The 15431-nt window shown below is 30.3% G+C and overlaps 1 protein-coding gene across 1 annotated transcript; it reads left to right on the forward strand.

The window, feature by feature from the left end:
- The first annotated feature begins 6029 nt into the window (after nucleotides 1-6029).
- Nucleotides 6030-12202, forward strand: LOC148203265 (aldehyde dehydrogenase family 7 member A1). The gene is made up of 14 exons (XM_088105881.1): nucleotides 6030-6209; nucleotides 6310-6396; nucleotides 6553-6684; nucleotides 7390-7462; nucleotides 7633-7655; nucleotides 7762-7825; nucleotides 8521-8566; nucleotides 10103-10283; nucleotides 10660-10836; nucleotides 10939-11107; nucleotides 11269-11405; nucleotides 11491-11588; nucleotides 11699-11848; nucleotides 11952-12202. Exons 1-14 carry the CDS (start codon nucleotides 6075-6077, stop codon nucleotides 12004-12006), a joined length of 1527 nt encoding a protein of 508 aa, XP_087962007.1. The 5' UTR covers nucleotides 6030-6074; the 3' UTR covers nucleotides 12007-12202.
- The last annotated feature ends 3229 nt before the right edge of the window (nucleotides 12203-15431 follow it).

Here is a 15431-nt window from a genome sequence, read left to right on the forward strand (position 1 = left end):
ACCTATCTTCAGTGACTGTTGTTATTTATTTTATAGGGGATGTTCAGCTTTTCTTGCTGTCATTGTTCGAACACCACGTGCATCTTCACATAAATCATTGCATTTGGTTACCCATTTCAGATAATTGATTACACATTTTAGTGCATTCCTTTAAAAATTCAGTGTGAAAATAAAAAATAAAAATATGATAATGTTATAAGGAAATTTTATTAATAAATTTTTAAATTTTTTAGTATTAGGAATGGAGATTAACTTTTAAGTAGTATGTAAATATATTTTTGTTTATAACTTTGTAGTATATAAATCCTGTTACATATGCATATCTTAAAGTTTATCTCAAAACATCGTATTCATATAATTGAATCTACAGTCAAATTATTATATGTTTATATGAGTTATAAAAAGTTTCAATGTTGAATTAGTATGTGATATATTAAATTGTTTATGTAGTTTTCTTTTAAATACTAGCTCATTCTGTTGTTTTTTTTGTTATTTTTGATGTGTTGTTTGTTTCTTTTACCATAATCCCACTTTATTGGTGAGATTAGATGAGAGATAAGTATTAAGTATTTATGGTGGAGAATAATAATATTGCAAAACATCTTTTGAATTGTTTAGTGGTTAAGTATAGTTCTTATAGATATAATTATTGTTATGGTTATAAGATGTTGACAAATTTGTTTTGTTTTATCAATTTTATAATATCTTATTTTATGAGTAATAAGATGCTAAAATTGAGATATTATAATTTCATAGTAAGATACTTATCTTAAACTCTCATGATCGTTGAAATCTCTCTCACACACACACATATGCAGATTATGAAATTAGAGAGATTAGTGAAGATGGTGAAATTAAAGAGATCTTGAATGAATCTTTGGCTGAAGGTGAATATGTCAATGATTCAACTTTTTACAAATGCAAATTGTTTAAAGATAAGTGTTTCTGATTTTTCAATTGGGGTTACAGTAGGGATGACAGAGAAAATGTTGGAGTGAGAGAGATGAAAGAGAAATGATTGAGAAGAATGAGAGAGGTGAGTAAGGGGTTTGAGGTTTTTTTTTTTAAGTTTTGAGAACGAAAATTATTAAAATACCCTTAACCTTAAAACTTAGAATCCATGATATATAAGGGTATTTTTGTCTACTAAAATCCGGTACACATTGCTAAAATGTACCTTAAAAACAGGCGTACGCGCACGCGCTGCGCGTACGCCTGTTTACTCACCTCTCTCATTCCTCTCATTCCTCTCAATCCTTTCTCTTTCATCTCTCTCACTCCAACCTTTTCTCTGTCATCCCAATTGAAAAAATCAGAAACGCTTGCCTTTAAAAAATTTGCCTTTGTAAAGACTTGAGTAATTGACATATTCACCTTCAGGCAAAGGTTCATTCAAGATCTCTTCAATTTCACCATCTTCACTAACCTCTCTAATTTCATCATCTGCATATCTGCATAGGTTGAATCATCATCTCTAAAAAAACCCTTCAGGCCAATTACCAATTCTTTCGGATGTCATTATACTTGTGAAAATTATATAAAATTATATACGACAAAAAATTATAAAATGAAAACTCATTATAAAGTCATTTTTTGTAAGAAATTGTTTAACAACGAGTGTTTCTGATTTTTTTCCAGGCCAATTACCAATTCCTTTGATGTCATTATGCTTGTGAAAATTAGATAAAATTAGATAAGACAAAAATTATAAAATAAAAACTCATTATAAAATCATTTTTTTCTAAGAAATTGTTTAACAGCGAGTATTTCTGATTTTTTCCAGGTCAATTACCAATTCCTTTATGCTTGTGAAAATGAAAATTTGATAAAATTAGATAAGACAAAAATTATAAGATGAAAATTGATTATAAAATCACTATTTTGTAAGATTGTTTAACGACAAGTGAGGGATGACAGAGAAAAGATTCGATTGAGAAAGAGGAAAGAGAAAGGGTTGAGAGGAATGAGAGAGGTGAGTAAGGGTTTGGGGTTTTTTTTTTTTGAGTTTTGAGAATGAAAATTATTAAAATACCCTTAACCTTAAAACTTAGAATCCATGATATATAAGGATATTTTTATCTACTAAAACCCGGTACACATTGCTAAAATGTACCAACTGAAAAACAGGAGTACGCGTTAGCAAACCCCTATATATATATATATATATATTAGTTTATTCCTTTTCTATGTGATTTTACTCATTTCTTATTATAACACTAGAATTGTTTGTCTCAATTGATATTGATCATATATTTATACTCGTATAATAACTCAAATATATATCAAAATTTAGACAACAAATCTCAATCATACATAATCATTTAATCAATCACATAAACTTAAAATTAACAAAATAGTGAATATCATCACATCTCAATTCCAAATAACATTGCAACTCGTCATATTTTCTCACAATTTCATTCACACAACTAAAATCAATCAATTTTCTCAAAATAGCTAACTTCTTTTATTATACTTGAACTTTTATCTCTACTAAGATCCACATATTCAAGCTCTTCATATCTTATATCTAAAGAAAACCACATCAATAATCTAAATGCATCCTAATGATTAGAGACAAAGAGAGATTTATCTAAACCTAACAAAAAGTCACACGCGAACATATTTCCCTCCTCGTAGAAACAAATGTTTAAAATGATAAAAAAAATGAACATGTTAATTAGATATGATGGTTTCTATTTACTATATAATTAGGTGTATTTTGATCTTCAAATAAATTCTTAGATAAAGTACAGAAGAGAAGAAAAATATATTTTATAAAAAAAATAGTTTTAATAAAATGATGCTCAATTAGTTAATTTTTTTATTTATAGTTTAAAATTTATTATTAAAATAATCAAATTTTATATATAAATCAATTTTTAGTTTTAAATACTTTTTAAAATTGTCCTTAAACTTGTAATTACATATTATAAAAACAACTTAAAAAAAATAAAAAAGATAAAATTAGTTGATAAATTAAAGATAAAAGTAAAAAATTAATTAATTATTGATAAAAGGCATACAAAATAGTTAAAAAAAATAAAAAAAATAAAAATGTATTTTGTAACATCCCAAAATACAGTAATTACCATAAATCAGAATTAATTACCATTAACAGTAAACAATGCAGTCTTTATAATTAACAGAGTTCAAAAGCCGAACGGCTTAAGGTGCAGAATTACAATATACAAAACGAAATCAGTGAAAGCTAATAACGAACGGTTTTACAAAATAAAATAACCGAACGTATAAACCAAAAGCGGACGTCCTAAACTAGAAAGAAAAGACGGACGTCCTACTGCTCCGCTTTCACTTCCACTTCAACTAAGTTTTCTTCCTCGATGACGTCCTCCAGAGTTGTCTCGCCTTCTGCTCACATCCACACGGATGATCATTGCCAGACAGGACGAACGTACATAGACAAATGCACAACACAAGGAAAAACGAAAGGGTAAGCTTATATAATTTAACTTATAACAATACTACATACATTTAACATTTCAATTCACACATACAGCAAATACCTTAACATAGAATAACATAGAAATATATATATATATATATATATATATATATATATATATATATATATATATATATATATATATATATAAGACAGACCGTCCGGACTGTATGATCTGTGTAGTTACAAGCGTCCTTGCACTCGAGTGATGTAGTAACCGGGATACACCTAATCAGTTGCCACTCGAGGTTAGTCCGTTCTTACGTCGCCCATGTTAACTTATGGACTAAGGACCTCCTGCCATTCACACGCATGACTTACCCTCTCTACGTGAGAAGAGTAATCACTGAATATCAGGATGGACAGCGAGTCTTAACTTATCCACATTCATACTTTACCAAATTTAATATTTAACATATCTGAGACGTTCCTCCTTGGAACGCTCGTCCAAAATCCATAATCATAGAATCACTCCATATAGTGTTCACACTGTTATTTCTTATGATTTATCATCAATTTCATCTTTAACTTTAAGAGCATAAAAGTACGAACGTTCAATCCTTTGAAGAATTAGGACGAACGTCCAAATAAAGTACTGGATGGACGAACGCGACTCTCTGCTTGGTCAGTTAAATGAACTGACTCTTATTGAAGGTATAATGATACTTAGAAAAATTTCATAATATAGATCTTGGGCCAGATTTAATGTACCAAGAATGGTCAATGACACATAGAATTTTCTTTGAAGACTTTTGCATATGAAAGACCGATGCCAGTTTTGAACGAACGTAAGAGGATGAATATTGAAGTGTTGGAACGAACGCTATTTTATCCAAGTGGTTATTCAATATGACGATCGCTCTTTAGGACGAACGCTTGGTATAAGACCGAGCGCTATTTAGAACGAACGCTTGGTATAAGACCGAGCGCTATTTAGAACGAACGCTTGGTATAAGACCGAGCGCTATTTAATTCAGTATTATTTAATTTAAGACGTACGACAACTCTATGCTGAGCCGAACGCTCAAACATAGTAATTCAATGAAAACGCTCGTTCTCAAACCGAACTCTTCCCAAATGAAAGAATTCTTTTCTAAGTCTTTTTTTTTCAGGGAAACCGAACGGTATAAGACCGTTCGATAACGAGCGTAATTTATCATAGGGAATTTATCAGATCCAGATTTTCAACTATCTTAAATTTAACATTTATTCATACGATTTAAACTCTATAAATTCTTATCCACATTAATTTTCATACTTTATAACATTAATCCCCATCATCAAATCCAACTATATACTACTCATTCATCCTTCATACGCATCAAAATCAACATGCAATACAACCAAATCAAAAATCATATTCATCCAGTACAACAGGGTTCGTTCATACATATCAAATCAGCACAATATACATATATTTCATACAGATAGACCATAACATGCTTTCATATAATCGTACAAGTATAAATTAAATATATAAGCTTCCCTTACCCGGATCAGTATACGAACTTCCTAAAGCAAGGGTATGGTGCGTCCTCTAACAGCGTTCTACCCTCAGTTTTACTAAACACTTTCACTTGATCTAAACACCAAAATCAGAGATGACTCAGATATAATCCATGTATGAACCCAGAACTTGTTTTCGCATGAAACCCTAATGGACGAACTACTAGAGAAGAGTACTTACCAGCTCAGATTCTAATTCTGTTTGGTCCAAAATAACGTCCGTGTCTCCGAGAACGTTCCTACGGTTCTGAAATGAAGTCGGAGGAGAGGCGTGAGATTTACAGTAGAGAGAAGTTGGGAGTTCTAGAGAGAAGTTGGAGAAGATGAAGGGTTGAGTTTCGTGAGGAAGAAGGTGAATGCAGAGAGTGGAAAGAGGGTTTTCAGAGAAATCATTTTTCTCTTCCCCACGACCACCGAACGTACACTCCCATACTGACACCTGTTTCCTATTACAGATTTTCGAAGGTTCAAAATGGACACTTGGCAAACGTGTGTCAGGGTGTGTGAATGCGTTTTTAATGAGACTAAATATGTGTCAGGGTGCATTAATGAAAGCAACATGGTGACTCATCAGTGTATTTATTGTGATTTGATAAATGATTAGCAGAGTTAAATTTACGAGGCCTTACATATTTTAAACATATGATATAAGAATAACTTTTAATAAAAGTTCAATTCAAAATCTCTAAATTTATAAATTACTTAAATCTTAATTAAACATTATTTTAATTTTAAATAAACATTGTTAAGTTAAAACATTATGTTTCATATATTATTTTATTGATACTAATAATACAATGAGAATTTAATGAAGCTAAAGTATTAAATCTTACATTGATATTCCTCTAGGGTGGGAAACGACAACACAGGGATTTGGCGTATCACATGATTAACTTAGATCTTATCGTTTAACCTAACATATGCTTTGATGCCACGTCATCTCTCAAAATGCGAGCTTTGTACAAAAAATGGCCATAACAATCCACGTACCGTGTCTGTCCCTGTCATCACCGTATGAGGAAGAGTAACAGTCTCTATAAATAAACTATCTCTTCCACCACTTTCTCAATCACTTTTTTCTTCATCTTCTCTTTGCAAGAAAATGGGTTCTGAAAGCAAGAGCTTCGACTTTTTCAAGGAGATCGGGTTGGCTTCCTCCAATATTGGCTCTTATGTTAATGGCCAATGGAAAGCCTCTGGTTCCTCTGTCACGTCTGTTAACCCTTCTAACAATCAGGTTCACTTTCTCATTATTTAGATGGTAGTTTTTGTTTGCTTTTATTCTTCAGTCTTTTTTTTTTTTCACTGTCGCGTGTTTGTTGGTGATTTGAAAATAGACCATAGCTGAAGTGACTGAAGCTACTTTGCAAGATTATGAGGAGGGTTTGCAAGCTTGCAGTGAAGCAGCAAAGACATGGATGACGGTGATTTTTTTTTTTTTCATTTAAACAAAGTTGTTTACTTATGTATTTGGGGGGTGTATTAAGTTTTGTTTCAGTTACATGGTGGAGTTTCCAGCAAGTACGGAATTTACCTTATATTGAAATTGAATTGAGGATATTATTGTAATGTTGTTGCAGATTCCGGCACCAAAGAGGGGTGAGATTGTGAGACAGATTGGTGAAGCTTTGAGGGCCAAATTGGATCCTCTGGGTAGGCTGGTGTCTCTTGAGATGGGAAAGATTCTTGCAGAAGGAATTGGGGAAGTTCAGGTATTACAGTTATCTCTGTTCTGAAATATTTTGTGGCGTTTTTGTCAGGTTTTACAACGTAGAAATCAGAGTTTAGATTGTGTATGATACTCCAAATTTCTTTAATGTCAACTAATGAAAGATAAGTAATGCTGTTCAGCTATTTCTGACCAGAACAGTCTGATGTATTCAGGGACATTCTAATTTATGTTGTTCTGATGAATTGATATGCCCTGTAGCTGATTATCTAGCTATTCGTCTGGAAAATGTTATCAGAAATGGGAAACATTTGATACTTATTTTTAATTTTTTTTTTCATGTGGTCTTCCCGAGCAGCTACACCCATCTAACTACATATACATTTTTTTTTCCTAAGTGAGGAGTTTCTTAGAATATATCCTAATTTCTACTCCAATTTCTTTTTTTTTTCAGTTTTTATTGCTTATAATAATTATTACGGCATCTTCTTGGCTTATTCCCTATATTGAGGCCTCTGAGGAGGATGTTGGTTTTTCCAAGTTGCTTTACTTTTGCGGTTGGGAGTTTCCCATAAATATTTGGTGTGCGTATAGGCTAGCGGCACTCAAAGCATTTTAGTGACTTTTTTAACTATGCACAGAGCCAAATTAATCACTTACACCATGTCAACGAGAAAATTACTATGTGAAAGATTCTTCATGTACCATTTTTATATGATATACTTTGTGATCTTGCTACCCATTACAGGAAATTATTGATATGTGTGATTACGCTGTTGGGCTAAGCCGACAATTGAATGGATCAATAATACCATCAGAACGTAAGATTGTTTTGTACCTAAATTAATTGATCATCTTTTCTTTATAATCCTTTCTGGTTACATTGTTTAAAATAAGTTGTAGCTCAGGATAGTCTTTTGTTTTGATACTGATTTCTCTAGAAGAAATCCCAATTTTGATTTATTGTTTTCTTCTACTTTTCTTTTAACAGGTCCAGATCACATGATGTTTGAGGTGCGTATTTGAAGTATAATTATTTGCAAGTTTTTATACCCATTTATAACTATAATAATTAGTAGGTGCGATGATATTAACAGAGACACATGATTTTACACCACAGGTATGGAACCCCCTGGGAATAGTTGGTGTAATCACCGCTTTCAACTTTCCATGCGCGGTTCTAGGTATGTTTTTTCTCATTCTGTTTTAAATTCTGTTTTAATGCACACGGCGACAAATTCCTTTGGATCTTGTATATCAGTTCAAAGTTAAATATAATCAGATTGAACGCGTTACTGCATTCATTCACTGTCCTTTTGCCATGTATTTAAAGCTTCATCTGATTGTAAATCTGTTGTGTTCAGGAGCATCTTTATTTCTAATAAACTAGATTGTGAGTTTGAACTATCTTTCTGATAAAAGGGCAATATCACCAATTAATTAACCTTGTTATTATCCAATTCATCTCCAGTTTGGATCACTTTACAGTATATCTGTCCTTATATTGTGCATTTCCATTTAATGATATGTTTTATCCTTTTCTTAATTTTTAGCCGCCCCAGCTCTAATTCAAAAATATTCAGATTAGGGATTGCAACATTAAATCTTTGTGTAAAACATGCTACCCGAGTCTTACCGACCTTACTTTAAACAAATACATGGATGCTGACATATATGAGCGGTCAGCTTTCAGCTTTCTTGAAGTTTTTCTATCTAATTATACAATCCATTTTCTATTCCCTGATTTTAAAGTTTTTAATTGTAATGAAAACATTTTCATTTGTCTTCTGCCTCAGGATGGAGTGCCCACTTTCTATCCTCTGAATTTTTTTAATATTTTTATTGTAATAAAAACATGTTAATTTCCGTTGTGCCTCAGGATGGAATGCTTGCATTGCGTTGGTCTGTGGCAACTGTGTTGTGTGGTAAGTCTACCTTTCTATCTGTCTATATATTTTGAGATTTCTGAACTGGCTATTTTATGTCAGATCATGATTGTTTTATTAATATTTCATGAATTGTACTATAATTTTCTTTTCTATTTTCTTGTCATAATTGACTCTTATAATTTGTCGGAATAATGGTATATGTAGAATTCCCGACAATTTGCCTGGTTGTGTTTCACCATATGCTTTGAGACTTGAACATTCGTAGAACCCTGTATTTCAGTTAAATTCTCAACTCTATTTATCCAATACTTCGGTTCTCGATGCATTACGGTTAAGCTGTACGTATTTCATTGGTACAAAATTAGAATGATTGGCCAGAAACAGGGATATGGTGATCATTTTCCTTGACTTTTAGGCTTTTGGGTAACTAAACATTTTGTTTCGAAAATCCACCTCTTATCTCTAACCTAATTAATTTGTATTAAGGGAATATATCTTAGGTGGCAATGTTGTTGCTGACTGGGATTTTAAGATATAATATGCCCTTCAACTTCTCCCACTTCCAGTATTTTCATTTTCAAGTTGTGTAAAAACTCTCAATGACATCAATGCATGAAGCCTTTCCCTCCTAGTAGGTTAAGGCTTGATGGTGGTGCTTTTTATCGTTTTCATGAAATGGTAATGTTCAAGTGCTACATATTTATATAATTGATAGATACCGGGGTAAAATCGGAGACCATACTTGTATAAGATATGGGAAAGTTCCACCCAAAATCAGTGCAATATCAAATCCTGGAATAATAATTAGTTTTAGAAATTGCAGAAAGAAATACAACTTCTGGACAATTTAGGAGTGCCTAACTCTCTCAAGTCATAACTAATTTTCCGGATCCTGTTACTGCCCCACTGAACTCCATCTATTCTCTTATGTCCCCACAATACTCAATGGTTATCAAACTCACAAGCCAACTTGTAAAATTCATGTGTTTACGATCATGGATCCAAGAAACAGGTTAATACGTTTGCAAACTTGTTTTTGGGAGATCCTGTGTGAACTTGAGAAAACTCATTCACATGCATGTAAAATTGCAAATTCATTTGCAGTTCTGTGTGTACAGTTGGGCAGTTAAAAATAGCCCAAAAATGATGCCTGGGTTTGAACATTTTTTGGTCTTTATTTATTTGGAACTGAGACCTACGGTACTATTCTACTTTTTTTTTTGGGTTCTTAGATAAACTTTGGAGACACAGGTCTAGAGTCCTTATCAGGAGTTCAGGCATCTTGAGTTCTAATATACCTTCGTAATGGCTGCTTGCTTATATCTGTGGTTTGCCTACCCATTCAGCCCCCTTCCCCAAAAAAATGTTCATATAATATACACAAACAAAGTCAGTAAAGAAAGTCTATCACAAAAGATTATCAAAATATCTTTGTTTTTGCCAGTTATGCAGATCTGTATGGATTTTGTATGTATATGTGTATTCACTTGTCAGATTGTCCAGTGTTCAATTTTTTTTTTTTTTTGTGTTATCTTAATATTTATGTTTTTCTGATTACCACATACATTAAAGGAAGGGTGCTCCAACAACTCCTTTGATAACTATTGCTGTGACAAAGCTAGTAGCTGAAGTTCTTGAGAAGAACAACTTACCCGGTGCAATTTTCACATCTTTCTGTGGAGGTGCTGACATTGGTCAGGCAATAGCAAAAGACACACGCATTCCCCTGGTTTCATTTACTGGAAGTACAAAGGTACTTGATGTACTTGGTAGTTGGGCATAATGTTTTTAACAGCCAAGCATAATTAAAGTAATTGAATAGAATATATAAATTTCTGTTTGTGAGTCCAAAGATGTACATGTCACCTAAATGATGCTCAGTTTAGTTGCCCTTAGTACTCTAGTCTTATTGTAGTTTGTCTATGAAGTCTGATATCTAACATGCTAAATCATTACCCCTTTGGTGCAACTACTTCCATGTTTCATGTACTGTGTAATCATGTATGTTGCCCTTGCTCCCTATTAAATAACTAATGTAGAAACTCTGAATTTTTAACTTTCTTCAGAATGAGTTGGAGATTACGATCTTATGGTGTTGAGTTCATAATGATGTTTTCCCTGTTATATAGGTTGGCTTGATGGTCCAGCAAACAGTGAATGAGAGATTTGGCAAGTGCTTGCTTGAGTTAAGTGGAAACAATGCAATAATAGTCATGGATGATGCAGACATTAAATTGGCTGTTCGTTCTATTTTGTTTGCTGCTGTGGGTACTGCTGGTCAGCGGTGTACAACCTGCCGGAGACTGGTATTAGAACCAATTTAAAAGATTAAATTCATAATTGCAATGCAAGTCATGTGTGATTTTATAAGATATATCTATTTTCTAATTCAACTTCTTGTGCTGCAGTTTTTGCACGAGAGTATTTACACAAATGTACTAGACCAACTTGTTGGACTCTACAAACAAGTCAAGATAGGGAACCCCTTGGAGAAGGGGACTCTAGTTGGGCCATTGCATACTCGTACTTCCGTGGAAAACTTTCAGAAGGGTATTTCAGTCATAAAATCCCAGGCATGTTTCATGTTACTCTTTTCTAGTTGAGTTAAATATTAAGGTGATGTAAACTTCTTGTCTGTAATTATGCAAAGTAGGATATGCTATATAAAACAGATTGAATGCTTGTATTCTCTGTGGAGATAATGTACTTGATACTCTGAATCTCTGATTATCAGGGAGGGAAGATCTTAACAGGTGGATCTGTATTAGAGTCAGAAGGAAATTTTGTACAACCAACAATTGTTGAGATTTCTCCAGATGCTCCTGTAGTTAAAGAAGAATTGTTTGCTCCAGTTCTTTATGTCATGAAATTTCAGGTAGGGTATATTCTATATCTTCTTTCATTTTACTATTTCTTTTGGACTTTAGTTTTACGATTGAACTTCACTATTTTCTACTTAGACTCTGGAAGAAGCAATTGCCTTGAACAATTCTGTACCTCAAGGATTAAGTAGTTCAATCTTTACACAAAGACCTGGAACTATATTCAAATGGATCGGGTGAGTACTTATAAACTACTCTGCTGTAATTCTAACAAGGATTTAGTACTGGCTACAACAACTCTAAAGATAGTTGATTTCACTTGTTCATGGATGTTGATATGGTGCAGGCCACGAGGTAGTGATTGTGGTATAGTGAATGCAAATATACCTACAAATGGAGCTGAGATTGGTGGTGCCTTTGGTGGGGAAAAGGCAACTGGTGGTGGTCGTGAAGCAGGAAGTGACTCATGGAAGCAATACATGCGTCGTTCTACATGGTAAGTTGTAGTGGAATTTATGATATTGCATTCCTTGGTTACAAGCTCTGTTAATGGTGAATATATCTTCTTCTTCATCTTCTTCTGTGCATATCCTTGACAGTACCATCAACTATGGAAGTGAACTGCCGTTGGCTCAGGGAATTAACTTTGGTTAGACAGCCACCCTTGTTACATGAGGATGAACAAATGCAATTTTGCAGCCAGAAGAGACAAGTTCTATCACACATGTTAGTCTGGTTGACTTTGGCTCAAAGTGTTGTTTGAACCTTGAACATGACAGCTTCAATGTATTAGACTTAAATAAATGGCAATTAAATCTTATTTCCAAATAAAGTATCTGACGTTTAAATACGAGCAAAGCAGATTTTGGTCTTTGAAAATATCACATTTTTGTATTTAATTTATGCAAATTTTTATTTTAGATTTTATAGTTAACAAAATGATGTCATTTGGGAGTGCACCACAGAGATTCAATGTCTGGTGAGTTAGAATTTATGAAGACAGAAAAACAATTATGAAGTTAAACACAAATCCCCTACTTTCTTTTTGTCTACTTTGATTTTGTTCAACAGTTTTCTTAAGATTTAACATCAACCTTTTTCTTAAGATTCAACAATAACTTTCGTATTTGACCAAAATTTATGAGCAAAATATTTCCACATTTAAGAGTTTGGTAAGATTCACCCATAACTTACGTACAGGAATAAAATTAAATTTAAGATAATGATATTTTGACTTCTGATTTTAACTCTGTTACGTATAAGCACTGATTTGTTTATATGGATGAAATTAAAACAAACCAAAAATGACATGGAAACTTTAAAATTAAGGGTTTTGTATTCGCTTTCTCTTCATTTGTTTCAAAATTCATTTTAAACAAATTGATTTCTTTGTCTATTAATTTAATTTCTTCGCATGGTATTGATTACTTCGCTAATATGCTATATTGAAATATGTTTTTCTATTATTTTTATTTAATTACTTTGTATGTTATTAATTAAATGGTGAAATGACTTTATTTAAATATGTTTCTCTAATAATTTAATTTAATTAGTTTGTATGCTATTAATTAATCACTTGGTCACTATTCTATATTTAAATATGTTTGTCTATTAATTTAATTTAATTTGATTATTTTGTGAGGTATTATTTACTTGGTGAAATTACTATATTTAAATATATTTGTCCAATAATTTAATTTAAATTATATACGCATGGTGAATATGCAAATTTAATTTAATGTATTTTAGATAAACCTTTTTCACGTAAAAGAACTGATTGGAAACCCAAACTTTTTTGTTGAAATGTTTAGACGTTTTCATTTTATTTATTTATGAATGAAAGGGAGTAGAAACCATAAAATAAGTCTAACTTAGATAAATTTTATATTGATTGAAAGCATAAAATAAGTAGAGGCTCGCCTAATAGATTCTTTAATTTACTGTGTTAATTATATCAAAATTACCATATTCTTGATTGGATTATTTTCTAAATTTTGCTTTATTCTTCTCAGAGTTTAATGTTGTTTCATGTATGTTAAAAGCTGAAATGAACGTACTACTTTTAAAATATCTTCAATCAATTTGGATCTATTTTTTATATATTAGTGAAAATAAATGTGTTTAATTTTTTTATGATAATAAAAAAATAAAAAGACATTATTATTATAATTATAAAATTAAATATAAATAATTTTTATAATTTATTGCAATTAATTTTTATTTATTTTTTAAGTAATTTTATAATTAAAAAATATTAAATTAGAAAAAACAGTTACTTAAAAGATAAAATATTTGATTAATAATATAATTATTTTAATTATAAAATTATTTAAAGCGTAAAATTAGAAACTAAATATGGATAAAAAAGATAAATCACTTTATGTATAAATATAGATAAATTGTTTAGGTTAACAAAAGTATAATTCTAACTATTTTTAATAATTGATATATGTTATTTTAGTCTTCTTTTTTTTTTATTTCATAATTTTAAAAAAATTAATAAAATGCTTTAGTCTTTTAAAATAATCTACAGATTAGTTTTAAAAATCATTATATAGTATCTCACTTCTATAACAATGAAAACTGGTGTTATAGAAAATTATTTGTAATGTGTTTCTCTTTCTGGATTTTGCATATTAGGCCTTGTGCTTTGTGTTATCTCACGAGTACATATTAATTTTTTTTTTATCTCAAATTTTATTTTCAATTTCACGTTTTATCTTTAATTCTATTACTTTATGTATCATTACTATTCATTTCATTTTTTTACTCTTCATCAGACATCGTACATTGATTTTATAAATAAGATACAAATTTTATTTTATAAATTAATTTTTTAATATTGAATTAAATTTAAAATTCATTATATTATAATCATTTAAAGTATATTCTACTCAAGTTTTATAAATCCATTATACAGTTCTTATTTTTTTAATGTTTTTATAAAAGAATTGCTTGCTAATTGTGTTTTCACTCTATTCAAATTTGATAGATTTGTCGGATATAGAAAATTTTCATTCTAAGTTAATAAGAGAGATTTGAGGGTGATTATAATGAAAAGACATTTTTATCCCTAGTAACAATGTATGAAAATGCATGGAATCAGTTCTTCTGAGACGTGAAAAAAGTAGGTTGCATACACTACTGTATCGAATCCCATAGATGAGGGAATAGATTCCAACCGTATTAACATAACTTTTTAATTTTTTTAATTTTTAATTTTTTTAATGTGTTGTACTTGTTTTAATTTAATTAATAATATTTTATATATTAAAATATTAATATTAATTGATACTAAATTATATAAAATTATGACATTAATTAAACATTTATTAAATTTCAAATTAAAAAGCAAAATTTTAAAAAATATGTTAAAAAGGCGTTAAAATCTTAATCTGTTTTCAAAAAACGGTGAAGTATTAATTGAATTTCGAAAGTAGGTTAAAATAAATTCCTTAATCAATTTTCAAAAATCTGTTTTTGAAAATGGTTCAACTCTTATTCTCGATTAAAGAATTTTTATTTAATTTTTTTTGTTTTCTTGTTTTTTATAGTTTTCACAAAACTTTCGAATTAATTAATAAGTTTTTTATTGTTTTTTCTATTTGTTTGTATATTTTGTTTTACTTTGAAGATGTAAAGAGAGAGGCTGAATATATGAAAAAGAAATATCTTTTCTTTAAATTTACAAATTAAATTAATTTTAATTAATTACAATGGCTCTCGCTTTATGAAAAAAAAAATTAAAAGATAAATTTTCTCTTTTTAACAAAAATATGTTATATATTGATACGTGACAAGAACATTAATTTATAATTAGAGGGTATTTGGGATAATTACTAAAATAAGGTTATGTATTTAATTTTAAACGTATAATTGATTATAATAACAAAATTAAGTCTTACTTTCCCTGCAATATTATCCTTTAGAAATAAATGTATCCATTATATCTAAATAAACTTTCTTATGAATAAGTATTAATAACTAATTAAACAATATGATGAAAAAAACCTTTAAATATATATATATATATATATATATATATATATTTATTGTTTGTTTTAAGATTAGTATTTATT

The sequence above is a fragment of the Vigna umbellata genome, chromosome 2 (genome assembly GCF_029865625.1).
Source record: "Vigna umbellata cultivar VRB3 chromosome 2, Vumbellata_1.0, whole genome shotgun sequence".
Lineage (NCBI taxonomy): Eukaryota > Viridiplantae > Streptophyta > Magnoliopsida > Fabales > Fabaceae > Vigna > Vigna umbellata.